The sequence below is a fragment of the Schistocerca nitens genome, chromosome 4 (assembly GCF_023898315.1).
Source record: "Schistocerca nitens isolate TAMUIC-IGC-003100 chromosome 4, iqSchNite1.1, whole genome shotgun sequence".
In the NCBI taxonomy this organism is placed as follows: Eukaryota; Metazoa; Arthropoda; class Insecta; order Orthoptera; family Acrididae; genus Schistocerca; species Schistocerca nitens.
In genome coordinates, this window is record NC_064617.1 from 603,295,006 (window position 1) to 603,309,476 (window position 14,471).

Here is a 14,471-nt window from a genome sequence, read left to right on the forward strand (position 1 = left end):
ACAGATGTTAGTAATACTGTACAGCAGTCTTGTGGATCACTTCTGCTACCATTAATATTTACGTGGGTGTTACATGTACTTTTTTCAAACTACTGGGTGCAATTTTTCGTTGGGGGTGGTATATTACAGTTGAAATAGGAGCTAACTTAGCTGTAGCTTCCATATAGAATCTAATAAGGTATCCATCAAGCCATTGGGCCTTGATCATTTTTAATGATTTCAGCTGTTTCTCAACAACACTGGCATTAATATGTATGCCATCCATCTTTGCAGTGCTGTGAGAATTAAACTAAAAACAGTACACCTGGATTCCCCTTTGTTAAATGAACATTTTAAAAAGGAGTTCAGCATTTAGATTTTGCTTTGCAACCCTCAATTTCAGTTCCTGTGTCAACCGCAACTGTCTGGATACTAACTTAAGTGCAGTAGACATCTTTACACCTGACAAGACTTTCTTTGGGTTTTGTGAGAGGTCTTCTGATAAGATTCTAGGATGGTAAAACCAAAAATGGAAAATCCAGGATGGAATAGTGACAATATTGTGAAAAGGATAGACTGCTACTCACCATATAGTGGAAATGTTGACTTGCAGACAGGTGTAACAAAAAGACCGCTAAACAAATTAGCTTTCAGCCAAAAAGCCTTCTCCTGAATAAGACAAAACACACACACACACACATGTGTGAATATGTGTGTGTGTGTGTGTGTGTGTGTGTGTGTGTGTGTGTGTGCGCATGTGTGTGTGTTGTCTAATTCAGAAGAAGGCTTTCTGGGCAAAAGCTTACTTTTTTAGCAGTCTTTTTATTGTGCTTGTCTATGACTCAACATTTACACTATATGTTAAGTAACAGGCTATTCTTTTCACAATATTGTCATTATTCCATTCTGGTATGGTAGTTACTGAAGGCTTCATGCTTTACCCTTTTGAGAGCCAAATGCCTTTCATTTAATATCTCTCTATGTATAGCGCATTCTTTTTTTCACTGTTATTGTGCAATAATTGCTGTTCCTTTAAAAGTTTATGAATAGGAAAGTTGCTACTCACCATATAGCAGACATGCTGAGTCATAGACAGGCACAACAAAAAGACTGTCACAAATAAAGCTTTTGGCCATTGAGGCCTTCATCAACAATAGACAACAGACACGAACGCGCACGTGCAAACACACAAACACACACTCACACTCACACTCACACTCACACACGTGTGCGCATGTGCCAATGCAATTCACACACATGACTGCAGTCTCAGGCAACTGAAACCACACTGTGAGCAGCTGCACCAGTGCCTGATGGGAGTGGCATCTGGGTGGGGGTAAGGAGGAGACTGGGGTGGGGAGAAGGAGAGAGTATGGTAGGGGTGGTGGACTGTGAAGTGTTGCAGGTTAGATGGAGGGGAGGGAAGAGGTGGGGAGGGGGAGGGGGGAAGTAGTGGAAAAGGAGAAAAGTAATAAGACTGGGTGTGATGATGGAATGGTGGCTGTGTAGTGCTGGAATGGGGACAGGGAAGGGGCTGGATGGGTGAGGACAGTAACTAATGAAGGTTGAGGTCACAAGGGTTACAGGAACATAGAATGTATTGCAGGGAAAGTTCCTATCTATTGTTGATGAAGGCCTTAATGGCCGAAAGGTTTATTTGTGACAATCTTTTTGTTGTGCCTATCTGTGACACAGCATCTTCGCTATATGATGAGCAGCAACTTTCCAGTTTTGTTTAATGAGACTGTATACATTGGAGGGATGCTCCCACCATAGACTGTTTTACTAGGTATGTAACTATCCAATGCTTGGACACTGGACAACTGTTCTTCTAAACTTCAGTCATGGTTCCTTCACATGCCTTTGGCCAGGGCTAAATGTTTTGAGTTCTACAATAATGATGGAAGCTGAAGAAATGAATTAAAGTTTGTGCCACAGGTTGGACTTGAACACACGTTTTCTTGCTTACTAGGCAGATATGCTAACCATTACACAACCACAGTACTATGGTCAACATTGTTGCACGAACTACCCAAGTCGAATGCCCTCTACAAAACAAACTTCAGTTCATAGTTTTGTTTATTTCCCCCATACATTGTCACTATTTCCAGGGTTCTCAGGCATTGGAATAGCACCCGAGTGTTGGACTTAATGGGGGAGTCCTGTACTCATATTTTATCTTATAGATCTTATAATGAAATTTTTTCCCAAGACATTTCAGTCTCATCTTTATCAATGATATGGAGGGGTGCTATTCCATTGCTGGAGAGCCCTCACAATAGTGACAATGTAGGGGAAAAATAAGCTGAGGATGTGAACTGAAGTATGTGTTGGGGAAGGCGTTTGACTTGGATCATTCCTGCACCAATGTTGACTACAGTGCTGTGGTGCTGTAATAGCTAGCATTTCTGCTTAGTAAGCCAGAAGACCTAGGTTCAAGTCCTTCCTGTGGCACAAATTTTAAGTCATTTCTTCAGCTTGCATCATTATCATGGATAAAGATGAGACTTAAATGTATCTGGGAAAAATTCTTGAGTTATGACATCACTGTCTCTTTATTTAGTTCACTGAACAAATAAATCTTCCTACTTGTTTCAGTTACTCATTGTAATTTAATAATCTTTTTTATGATACAACTGCCTCATGGTCACTGACACCAGTTTCAATGTAGACACCCTCGAAGAAGTCAGGTCCTAGTTTTCACTAGATCTATTATATCTCCTCTATGAATGAGCCTCTAAACTACCTGTTCTACATAGTTTTCAGAGAACACAAACAATATTGTTTTGTAGGATGTTTCTTTTTCTGTGCCCACCACTTACGAAACCATAATTATCCTAACCAATTGTTAGATAATTAAAATCTCCTCCACTGATAATAAGATGGTTGGGGAACATATATACTAGCAAGTTAAGGCTTTCTTTTAAGGTTCTGGTAACATTTGGGTGGTCTGGTGGTTGATAAAATGATCTAGAGACGCAGTATGTCCAAACAATCTCATATGCATATCCAATTCTGTTTTTGTGACTCTGAGTTTCTTGTCTACTGTGTGCATACAATGTTTCCATTCGTCATTAGCCTATCCTCTCAATACACATTTAGATTTTTCCTCAAAATAAGTGATTGTAAAAGCAACAAAGGAAGTTGTAAGGAACAAACTGTTATTCCTTCACATACTAAAATGTTAACTAGTGTGAGACATGAAAAAGACTAAATCAGCCTTTAAAATATAGAGTCTGTTAAAAATGATCTCCACCTAAGCAAACCTACTAATTGTACAAACTGCATTATAGATGTTTTTCCCTCCCATTCCCACATGCATATATATATATCTATATATAACAGAATGTGCGATGTTACAGATAAAGTTAATGAGTGAAAATTCTTACCAATAACTTAGTTGTGTTGTCATTTTTTCTCTGAAAATACACAGAATGTCTGGCACCATTCAAAAAATTTCGATCAGCAACATTGGCTATGAGAGATGAACCTTCTTGATCTTCCCTAAATGTTAGGTGTCCATTACTTGACAATGAAACAAGCAAGTTGTAATTTCGCCTGAAATACGCATCAAATTTTAAATATAAATATTTGGTAGCAGTGTGTCTGATGATATTTTACAGATTGGTTTAATCCCACAGCAACTTACTTATGCTCTGTCTGTAGCAGCAGCAGAACAGTATTTGTTTTATGAGGGAAACTACTAGAAAATGCTAGCTGAACTTTGACCTGTTCCACTGGACCATCTAGGATATATTTTCTTTTTATGGCTGATTCACCCTCAAACTCAGATCCTTTTTCTGCAAAATAGTAGAAAAATAGATAACCAGCATCTACATGCACAACAAATTTGGATTCTTTTAAAACCACTATATTCAGTAACAAACTACAAAAAAGGCAGAACATAATATAATACAGAAAAAAATCATCTGGTAAAAGTTTGTTCTAAAAATAATTTTCAGAAACAGATTTTGAGCCATGCAAAAGCCATGCCTATATTGTACATATTGTTGACTATGATTCTGTGGGATGTTTTCCCATGAAAAGATAAACTGAAATGGAATCAGTGGAGAAAGATAAAATTTTATTTTCTGCTTGGTATCTAAACTTATATGAGGTTTTTTTTGTGAAAGAAAGAAATCAAGGGAGCAGCATGTGGATGATTTTTTCTGGACAACATTTATAAATACAGAGTACGCATTATAAAATGTGCAACACTTACCATCAGAACAAGATTCTCCATAGTATGAGGTATATTCACAATTACATGTGCTCTCTCCTTTACTGAAGTCCTCTATACAAATGCCTTGGTTTTTACATGGAACTTCATCACATTTCATTTTGCATCCAATTTTTATGCCTGAAGGACACAGTAAACATACAATAAGAATGACTGAATCAGTTAAGTGCACAGTCCATTTCCTTCAAGAAATAAGTTTCGATTTGTTGCTACATTATTACATTTTCTGTTAATTTGAAAAATTATTCCAACAAATCCTGTACAATCAGATGGTATTTTCATTGTTCATTACCACCTAAAGATATATAGGCATGCAGAGAAATTTACAGCATCATGTTCACTATCTTAGAGCAAGTCCACACTGAATACTTCCTGGCAACCAACATTCAAAGAATATAATATCCACAAAAACTTTAAGCATTAGTAAACAACACAAAACCCCATAAGCACACAGAAACAAATGGTTCAATTACAGTCAAAGCAAAACACATTAAGGCATCATCAAACAATGGAAACTTGAGGTTGGAATATCAGCAAACTTGGACCGAGCTGCCGGGGGTGGCAGTTAGGTCTACATGAGGTGTGCTTGTTTGTATGAATGTATGTGTGTGTGTGTGTGTGTGTGTGTGTGTGTGTGTGTGTGTGTTGCCTTTTCTGAAGAAGGCTTGAACCAGAAGCTAAATGTGTAACAGTCCCTTCATTATGCTTGTCTGCAACTCAACATATCAGCTTTATGGTGAGTAGCAATCTATTCTTTCCTTTATTGTTAACATAAGGATTCAAAATTAATGAGAGAAACAAGAGAGAAATATTTCCATTAAGTTACAGTCTTCCTGAGAACTAGCAGGAACACATATTGAACTTTGGATCTGAATTTAGTGGAGAACAGCAGGAAAATAATAATAATAATATGCAATGATGTTTGTTTTGAAAATTTCTGACTTCAGTTTTAAATCTAATCTAAATTGTTTAGTCCACAAATCTCATTTATCATGAATAACATTTTCCAGAGTACAGCATTTTCTGATCCCTCAGTAAAGCTTCAGTATTAAACCTTCAGTATTATCATAAACATGATATAAGGACACCCCAGCTTTAATTCAGGACACTGTTTGGTAGCTATCCCTTTCTGCAAATTAGCTCATGAAAAAGAGACATCCTTACACATTCCATTCCTGGCTGCGAGTATTTGTACTGAAAACATTGCGATGGCAGTCATTTATATCTCAAGCCACATTCTGCAATGAAAGGTAAAAAGAACACATCTTAAAAGTTTTTTGGGACTATGACACATGGAAGATACACTTTTGGGTTATCAGTCACAAAGGCAACTACATTTTTATGTAGACTGCACAGTTTACGAGTGATCAACAGCAAGTTTATCAGTGGTATCCAGAATATTCTGGTGACTGACATGTTGTAAGTATGAACTCTAAAGTTGATTCCAAGCATCTTGTGAAATATCTTATATGGTGTTACACTGCTAGCTACACTTTGAGTTCAACCCTCAACAGGCTCTTTGACACACTTTTCTTTGCTGCCAGTGTTCAATGAAATGAACACTGACCAACAGATGAGATGCCTGCTGTGGTGTTAGTAAAGTAAGTATTAAACACAATGCCTTAATGAAACTAGAACCTCTAGCTTAATTTACTCGGATTTCAGACACCATTATGTGAATAATATGTGCTTAATTATGCTATTGGGGAAAAGAAACTAGAGCTCTTCTTATATCTCATTCCATGTTTGAAAACAGCAACTTGCTTGGCTGCTTCAAATGTGTGTGTCAACACTGCATGTAGATCTTCTTAGCTATCCTAAATAAAGCCAATGTAATGTTGATCTCACTTTTAATTTTTCATGTTCCCTGTTCCATTTCTGTATGAACCTTCTCTTTAACTATTTGTCATTCATCATTTTAATTTTTCGATTTCTTTGTTTCTTGTTTCCTAACACTTTTATTAAACTTTACTTTTATGAAATATTTAGATACTGTGTAAGAGCAGGGAAGTAGTAGAAATGGAGATGATGTGAAGTGAAGCTAGAGCTACATGTGCAAGTTAAATTCCCAAGTATTATAGGAACCAGAATGAAAAATGCTCTTTTCACAGAATTTCTTTTGAGTTCTAATGAAATATCAGTGTAACATATTTGGTTCCTAAGTTGTCATTTGCCTGTCTCCTGTTTATATTTACATTCAATCTAGTACTGAAAGTCTGACATATTTTTCTTTTCTTTGATACAGAGTTTTTGAATTGAATGTTGCTGCTTTCAATATGTTTTCTTTTCCTATCTCAAGAATTCACAGTGTTGGAACTAGATGTCAAAGGATTAAAGTCCACTGCTGCTTTTTCCTGGAAAAATTATCAAATGAGAGATGCTCACAATTATGTACTTTTACTTCTATCTCACATGTTTACACAGTTGAGTCTATTGAATCACAGTGATAACTGGTTGTCACTATGGGGATTGGTGGTTAAAATACCTTTGGTGGAATAAATTTTTGTTGGTATATCTTGGTAAGCAATGGAAGGGGAAGTGAACTATATGAATGCTAATTACAGATTTTATGCCAGTGTTCTGCATTCAATTACAAACGTAGTCACAGTTAATTATATAGGCTACAGTGATCACTTAGAATGTTTTGACCAGGCATCTCATAGGGTACTGGTTGACTTTGACCTGATGAACAACTGCTACTCGAAATGTCATGAATTCTGCAGTAAATGGTGCCAAACATCTACTTTTCTCACAGTCAAGGTCAAAATGGTTTGTGAGTTGTGAGTTGGTGTTAAAAACATCCAAAATGTGTCTGATAACACTGTTATCTAGTAAATCTGAGGGCCAGAACATCAAATGGAACTTATCATGATTATCGAATCAGTGTTCCATGGTGTGGCATTATGCCATGGATAATGGTACTACTGGAAAGAGAAAATCAGACAAGAAGGAAAACAATAAGTCAGCAATAACACTGAGACAGCAGAGAACCTTGGTGCTGTGCTCTGTAACAATCACTGGTAGATCATCTGAGTGTCTCCATAGCATAACACTGCCACCTCTATCCTAAGTATGTTTCAGTCCAGTCATCAAGATGACAGGTGTTACAAAGCCAGTGCACTGTGACAAAGCTACTGATAGAATATAATAGGAAATATGATCAATCAGACTAGGAATCTATTTCCATAATTTCATTAGCTAATCACAGAGTACTTTTGTCCATCTCAGTTGTAACTGTGAATGTCACTAGATTAACAAAGGGAGACATTCAGGCTGCCTAATGTCAATGAGTGGCTGATGATTTCATTATCCAGTTTTTTGTTTCACTGTTACATATTTTCACTATGTTATACTTTTATTAGAGTCTTTAGTTCATTTTTGACACTTTGACACCATTTACACATATACATCTGGTATTTTCACTGTAACACAGCGGGAAGAGACAAAGCAATTTACAGCAACAGCACACATCTAAAATTCAGTAAGGCATATACAGCACATCATCCCATTACCAAATGTTGTACAAAGTTAAAGAAACACCCCAATACCTGAAGCCAGTAAGTGGCTATATTGTTGAAATGCACATAACACATAATACTGATGGAAGAGGGGGCAAAATATTTAGAATGGAAGTGCAATGAATTCAAATAAGAGTGTAATGACACAATCGTAAAAGAAAAAAATATGAAATTATAAGCTTATTCATTTGTGACTTGTCTGTGACAATTATTGATTATAGTAATTAAAATTTACATCTATCTCAATATTATTTGTTACAGGATATCAGGTTTGGAAGACACATCTTCTAAATAAATGGCCAATAAAAAAAGCTGTGCAGAGAGAGCTTTTATTTTTTGAAATTTGAACTATTTTGACACTTTCTGTCTCTGTTAGTGAACGATCTTATTACCAACTAGCAGTGAATCTTTTTTTTTATGAAATAATAGTTCATTCAGCACGTCCATGATAACTAATAGTTGTGAAACAATGATCACACAGTTGCTATAATTCTTGGATAAAACGTTATTGGTTTTATTGCTACAATAGTATGAATGAAAACTCAAGCTTTTTACAGCTTCCTCTTGCATCAGTGTCAAACACTGACTGTCATAACAGATTCTTTGGAGGTCGCCTGTATTGAAGTTAAGGAGCTTGAAGATGCAAAAAGAGATTGTGCAATGACTGTGATGGAGGAATGCTAGTAGAGCCATTGACACAATTGGGAAGTAAATACTCCAGCACATTTCTCTCTAGCCCTCGGCATCAAGGGTCACGCTAGTCTAGGGGTAGCATCTCTGACTAAAACTGTGTGCCCGACCGAGACTCGAACTTGGGACCTTTGCCTTTCGTGGGCAAGTGCTCTACCAACTGAGCTACCGAAGCACGACTCACGCCCGGTACTCACAGCTTTACTTCTGCCAGTACCTCGTCTCCTACCTTCCAAACTTTACAGAAGCTCTCCTGTGAACCATGCAGAACTAGCACTCCTGAAAGAAAGGATATTGCGGAGACATGGCTTAGCCACAGCCTGGGGGATGTTTCCAGAATGAGATTTTCACTCTGCAGCAGAGTGTGTGCTGATATGAAACTTCCTGGCAGATTAAAACTGCAGTTTTAATCTGCCAGGAAGTTTCATATCAGCGCACACTCTGCTGCAGAGTGAAAATCTCATTCTGGAAACATCCCCCAGGCTGTGGCTAAGCCATGTCTCTGCAATATCCTTTCTTTCAGGAGTGCTAGTTCTGCATGGTTCACAGGAGAGCTTCTGTAAAGTTTGGAAGGTAGGAGACGAGGTACTGGCAGAAGTAAAGCTGTGAGTACCGGGCGTGAGTCGTGCTTCGGTAGCTCAGTTGGTAGAGCACTTGCCCGCGAAAGGCAAAGGCCCCAGTTCGAGTCTTGGTCGGGCACACAGTTTTAATCTGCCAGGAAGTTTCATATCAGCGCACACTCCGCTGCAGAGTGAAAATCTCATTCATCTCTGACTAGATCAAAACAATCTAGATTGTGGGTTCTAGCTGAGTGGTTGAAGAATTCTGGAATTAAGAGACACCCTCAGCCTGTCAATGGCCTTGTCAAAGTGGATGGAGGTGAGACAAAGGTTGATAGCAGCCTCATGTCATTGGGATGGGAAACCGTCCCTAAAAGGCAGAAGAATTGGCAGTGATCAACAGTATGAAGATTCAGAATGTGATGGATACTACTGCATTAAAGACATTTCATTTGCATCCACAGGATATATGGACTGTAATTAAAAATAAAGCGGCATGAGAATCCCTCCAGAATCTAAACTAGTTTCCCATTTGGATCTTTGGGAAGAGAATGACAATGGTCAGTGAACTGATATGTAAAGAAGAATAATGTTAAGACAAAATTTCTGAGAATGCACATTTGGGCATAGCATTATATGGAAGTGAGTCATGAACTGTGGGATAAATGTAAAAAATTAAAAATCAAAAGCATTTGAGCTGTGCTTCTATAAAAAAGATGTTTATGTTAGGTGAACTTATAAGACAAGAAATGAGGAGGTTCTCCACAGAATCAGTGAGGAGAGGAACATGCAGAAATCATTGATAAGGAGAAGGGGTAGGATGCCAAAGAGATGTGGCTTGACACAAAGGAATGATTTCCATGATGCTTGGGGGAACTGTGGAGGATGAAAACAGGAGGAGGTGACAAGGATTGGAAGATATCAAATAAATAATTGGGGATGTTTGGTGCTGGCACTACTCTGAGATGAAGAGATTGGAACAGAAAAAGAATTTAAATTGATCCACATCAATCCAGTTAGAACACTGAAAGGAAGGAAAAATGAGAAAACAAGTGTGTTTATCTAGTGTCACAACTACAGTTGTTGCACGTTTATATACTTATTTAATGGGGTTTTGTGCAGTAAACTGTAGACAGTAAAACCTGGACCAATCCTAAAATGATACAAACATTTTTTGCATGATTTCAACTAGAAATAATATTACAGAATATTGTATAATTGAGGACATTTTACAAATGTAGTATAAAAGGGTAGTGCAATTTTGTTTTTCTAGATACTTCCATACAGGACAGGAGCAATGCTCAACCAAGAACTCTTTTACAACTGATTTGATATTAGCCTTGTTTATTATCATATAGGAAAAGATTTCTGTCTCATCCAAGACAACTTTATGCTTATTGATGAAGCAATCACCAATTTCATTATCAAGAATTGTTGAAACACATATTAAATCCAACCCTCCATTGTCCATCAACCATCTTCCAATATGTTTATGCGACATTTATGACATGGCTATACGGTGTTCACAGTTCAATGATCATGTGAATAATTAAGAGAAAGAGAGAGGAGGAAAGTTGCCATTTTGGAGGTTTTACTAAAAGGGGTGTTACGCCTGATAAAAAAAAAGTCTTGGTTTTAGGGATCTTGGAATTTCTAACATTTATTTTGAGCACAGTCATAGATATGTCAGTCAGTGAGAGACATAGCAAGTTGTAATTACTCCAGTTTTCATGACTTTGACTCCTGATAACAACCTTTTTTTCTTTTTTTTTTCCCAATTTTGTACATTTCCTAAATATTATGCTTGTCAAATGTGCTCACATATTTCACGAACTTTTCTCCACTTTTATTATTCAATGTAATATTTTCAATATGCCAACTCCAATACTGCATTTAGTTTTACTGAAAAATCCGTTAATTGAAATATAAGACTAACTGAAAATAGTACTGTAATTCTTCATGAGAAATTTCTAGTGTACTACTCCACCTATTTAGATAAATTAACATACACTATTAGAAAGACATGCATTCAAAATTTTCAGTAACATACTCCAATTTTCATAAAACTAATTAACTTATGAGATAATTAATGCTGAAGTCCCAAACCATCGTTATTTTCAGTTGCAGACTTCACCTCTGTGCTTGTTAGATTCCGACCTTTTGCTATTATACTTTTGTTAACCTAATTATTATGTGTATTGTGACACACTTCAGTGATTGATTAAACCAAGATATCTGCATATTTTACCACATTTTTCAATATTGTTCTAGCACTCATAAATAGGGTATTCCATAAACTTTTATAATTTTCTAACCCATATCGTATTTCATAAGCCACATTACTGCCTTAGCATATGGTATTTTAGAGTAGAAAAATCTAACCAAGCAGGTTTTCAAAATAAAAATAAAAATCAGTCCACATACCAGTTTTTAAATAGTTGGATGCTACCCAAATATCACAATCATTGCTCAGATGTGGAAAAGCAACACCTGTGTCAAGAGAACCATTATAATGCCAATATCTTTTTACAACAAATTTGTATGAAAGTCTGCAGTTGGGAAGTAAGTGTGTAACATCTGTGTGTAACTTTATCGCAAAAGTCTGTCATCAGAATTAACTTGAGCAAAATCTATATAGAATATAATGTGCAATGGAAACATTGGCATAATGTCTATGTGACAGTTCCACAAAAATATGCATCAGAAGAACTACCATTTAACATCTGCATTTGTAAAGTGATTAATTTACCAGGTGATTCTTTCATTGATGTGATGTTATTGAAAACATTACCATGTGCCCCTTTCTTTTCATCATGCTACCACTGTGTCAAGCTGTTATTGAGTTAACTGATTATTGTGTCAGTTCACTGATGTGGTTCCTACCTGTGCAAGATGTGTGAATGTGAAATTGTATCTTGTCACTGCACCATTTACAGTGCTAATAAATGTGGAAAGAGCTAGTTAACTGTGAAAGCTGAGTAGTATACATCACTTGCACAATCCCTGAAAAACAGTCTTCAGCTATTTCACCAAGACATCGAACTATGAGGCACTGAGGATTGGACATGATATGCAGGTAGGAGACTGTTCCAAGTAGCAGGAAACTGTACACAACATCACAGAAATATTAAAGAAAAAAATTGGACAAATCAGTTGTTACTGAAAACTACTTCACAAACAAGCACAGAATCAAGTTTAATGAGACAAAAATCTTACTTCATGCACTGACCTAATGGGTTTCTGTTATCAAGAAAGATACCGAGATCAGAATGTACAACTATAGCTTTAATTGAGAGAGTCGATATATCATTAGCAGCATACTGAAGCAGTTATTTACTGCTGGGAAGATAAAGAGTAACCAGTGATAAGCTTACTTTCCAATGGAATTAGTGGCATTACAAGTAAACCCTTATTGCAGATATTGACATTATTTGTGGGGGAATAAGCAAATACCTTGACTATTTTATCACATCACCATGACATAAGTAGGCTGATTATGAAATATGTGAAAGGGTTTACCAGAATATCTCTTATGACAGTCAGCTTTCAACAATGACGACAAAGAAAGCAGTTCAAAGCTTAAGTATTCATTCAAGCCTGATGACGTTAGAAAAGAGAAAATTTTGTAAAAAGGCATTGTAACAAAAAGACATTTTATTTATTACACATGATTTCTATAACATTTCTTTTTCTCACTCATCAATCTATTTTGATGACACTGTCTGTTTAACTTTATATAAAATGTTGTCACTCTCAGTTCACCTAAATTTTTATAAGAGTCATTTTCTCAAGAAACATGCTTTCTGTTAGTCGGTTTGAGACAGTTATTCTTTGATGAACAGAAAAGAAGTATGCTTGAAACCTCCAGTTTATCAATCAGTACACAGGTTCAGTCGCCACACAAATATTAAAGAAGCTGAGATGAATTCCAGTCCATCGTCTGACTTAAAATATGTATGTTTAGCTCTCTCACATTTAACATGGCAATAAAAAATAAGTCACTTCTCTTCTTCTGTAGTTTTCTTAATTTTATATACCAAACAACAATTGCAGGTAATCATTGTGGGATAAGGGACTTTATTCTTTGGCTACATCCCTCAGTGATGACATACCTTTTCCAACATAGGTAGGAAGCTTTGATAGGCCTAGCTTGTGTCTGAAATGTGCAAGGTATGATGAGTATGCTTTCTTTGTGAATCATACATGTGAAATCTGATTAGAGTTCACCAAGTGATGAAAACTGCTCAAAAAAAGTTAAACCTGGATAGGGCAACACATCAGACAAATTGCTAATACATGTCATTATTTTGGGTCTGACATGGCTCAATGTCATTAGAACTTTACATTATTGGGGCAGATTCATACAATCACTCGGTGCATTTTAAAGCTACTGAACATTATGGGCCAAGATATAATGTGCTGTATAAAAATATAACATTTTTATACAACGTTTCTAATATGCATTAATGATTTCCCAATCACATTGTCACAAGATGCAAGTTGTATCTCACGTTGTACGTGATTTTACTGATAGAAATCAAGTTATAAATGAAATTATAATATCTTAAACAGTGATATAATATCATGGATATTTATTTACATTGGTATGTTAACCTGTGGATAGTTAGTCTACAATTGTTAAACTTGGGTTATGCACTTATTACAGTTATGTTCATGTAATGTGAATGAATATTCACTTCAATGAGGCAAATATGATTTCAATATACTGTCTTACAAAAGGTAATAGAAGTGATGCTGCACATAATATTTGTGGAAATCAAGCGGAAAAAAATTAATAAGGAAAACATATACATGTCATATATGACAGGAATGATTTTGCAGAGCCCAAAGTTTCTTCTTCACAAGAAAGGCAATTAACAAAGGAAAATAGTGATACACTTGGAAAATAGTTCACATCATTAAGCTGATACAGAAAAAAATATTAACTGTATTATATTATCAAATTCATTCTTGAATATATTCATGAATTCACATAGGCTATGTTTATTTATTCTTTTTAAATATATCAGATAGAAACTTCATATACATGTAGTGACTGAAAAACAGATATTTGGCTAAAAGTTGCAGCCCCATGCCCCCTCTTCCTGTTTCAGCAGAAAGTGACACACTGTTTTATAAGGCAGATACAGCACGACACATAACAATGTTTATTCTTTTTACCTTTATTTCCAAATTTAAACATGCCATTATATGACTTAAAGCCAATGTACTTGAGTGCTTCAGGACCTGCCATCTCAACAAAGTTGTTGTAAGCTGAGAGAAATATCACAGCTGTGTCATTAAAGATTGTTATTGCTGGTAAATAAATTGTTAAATGTGAATCATACACTACAATATTGATATCATGAATACATACATGTATAAATAATAATATGCAAACATAAATTATAGTACACAAACCTCATACTGAAAAAGCTGTTGTGGGGAATTGAAGAAGTCAGGAGTATTTACTGATTGCGTCTT

The 14,471-nt window shown here is 36.0% G+C and overlaps 1 protein-coding gene across 1 annotated transcript in view; it reads right to left on the reverse strand.

Moving 5' to 3' along the window:
• Window positions 1–14,471, reverse strand: part of LOC126251538 (axotactin) — a 611,191-nt gene that overhangs the window by 140,364 nt on the left and 456,356 nt on the right. Inside the window, exons 25-27 of the mRNA XM_049952046.1 lie at window positions 4,202–4,339; window positions 3,629–3,779; window positions 3,369–3,537 (exon numbers count right to left, since the gene is read on the reverse strand). Of these exons, the coding sequence (XP_049808003.1) occupies window positions 3,369–3,537; window positions 3,629–3,779; window positions 4,202–4,339 (458 nt within the window). The remainder of the gene's footprint in view (window positions 1–3,368; window positions 3,538–3,628; window positions 3,780–4,201; window positions 4,340–14,471) is intronic.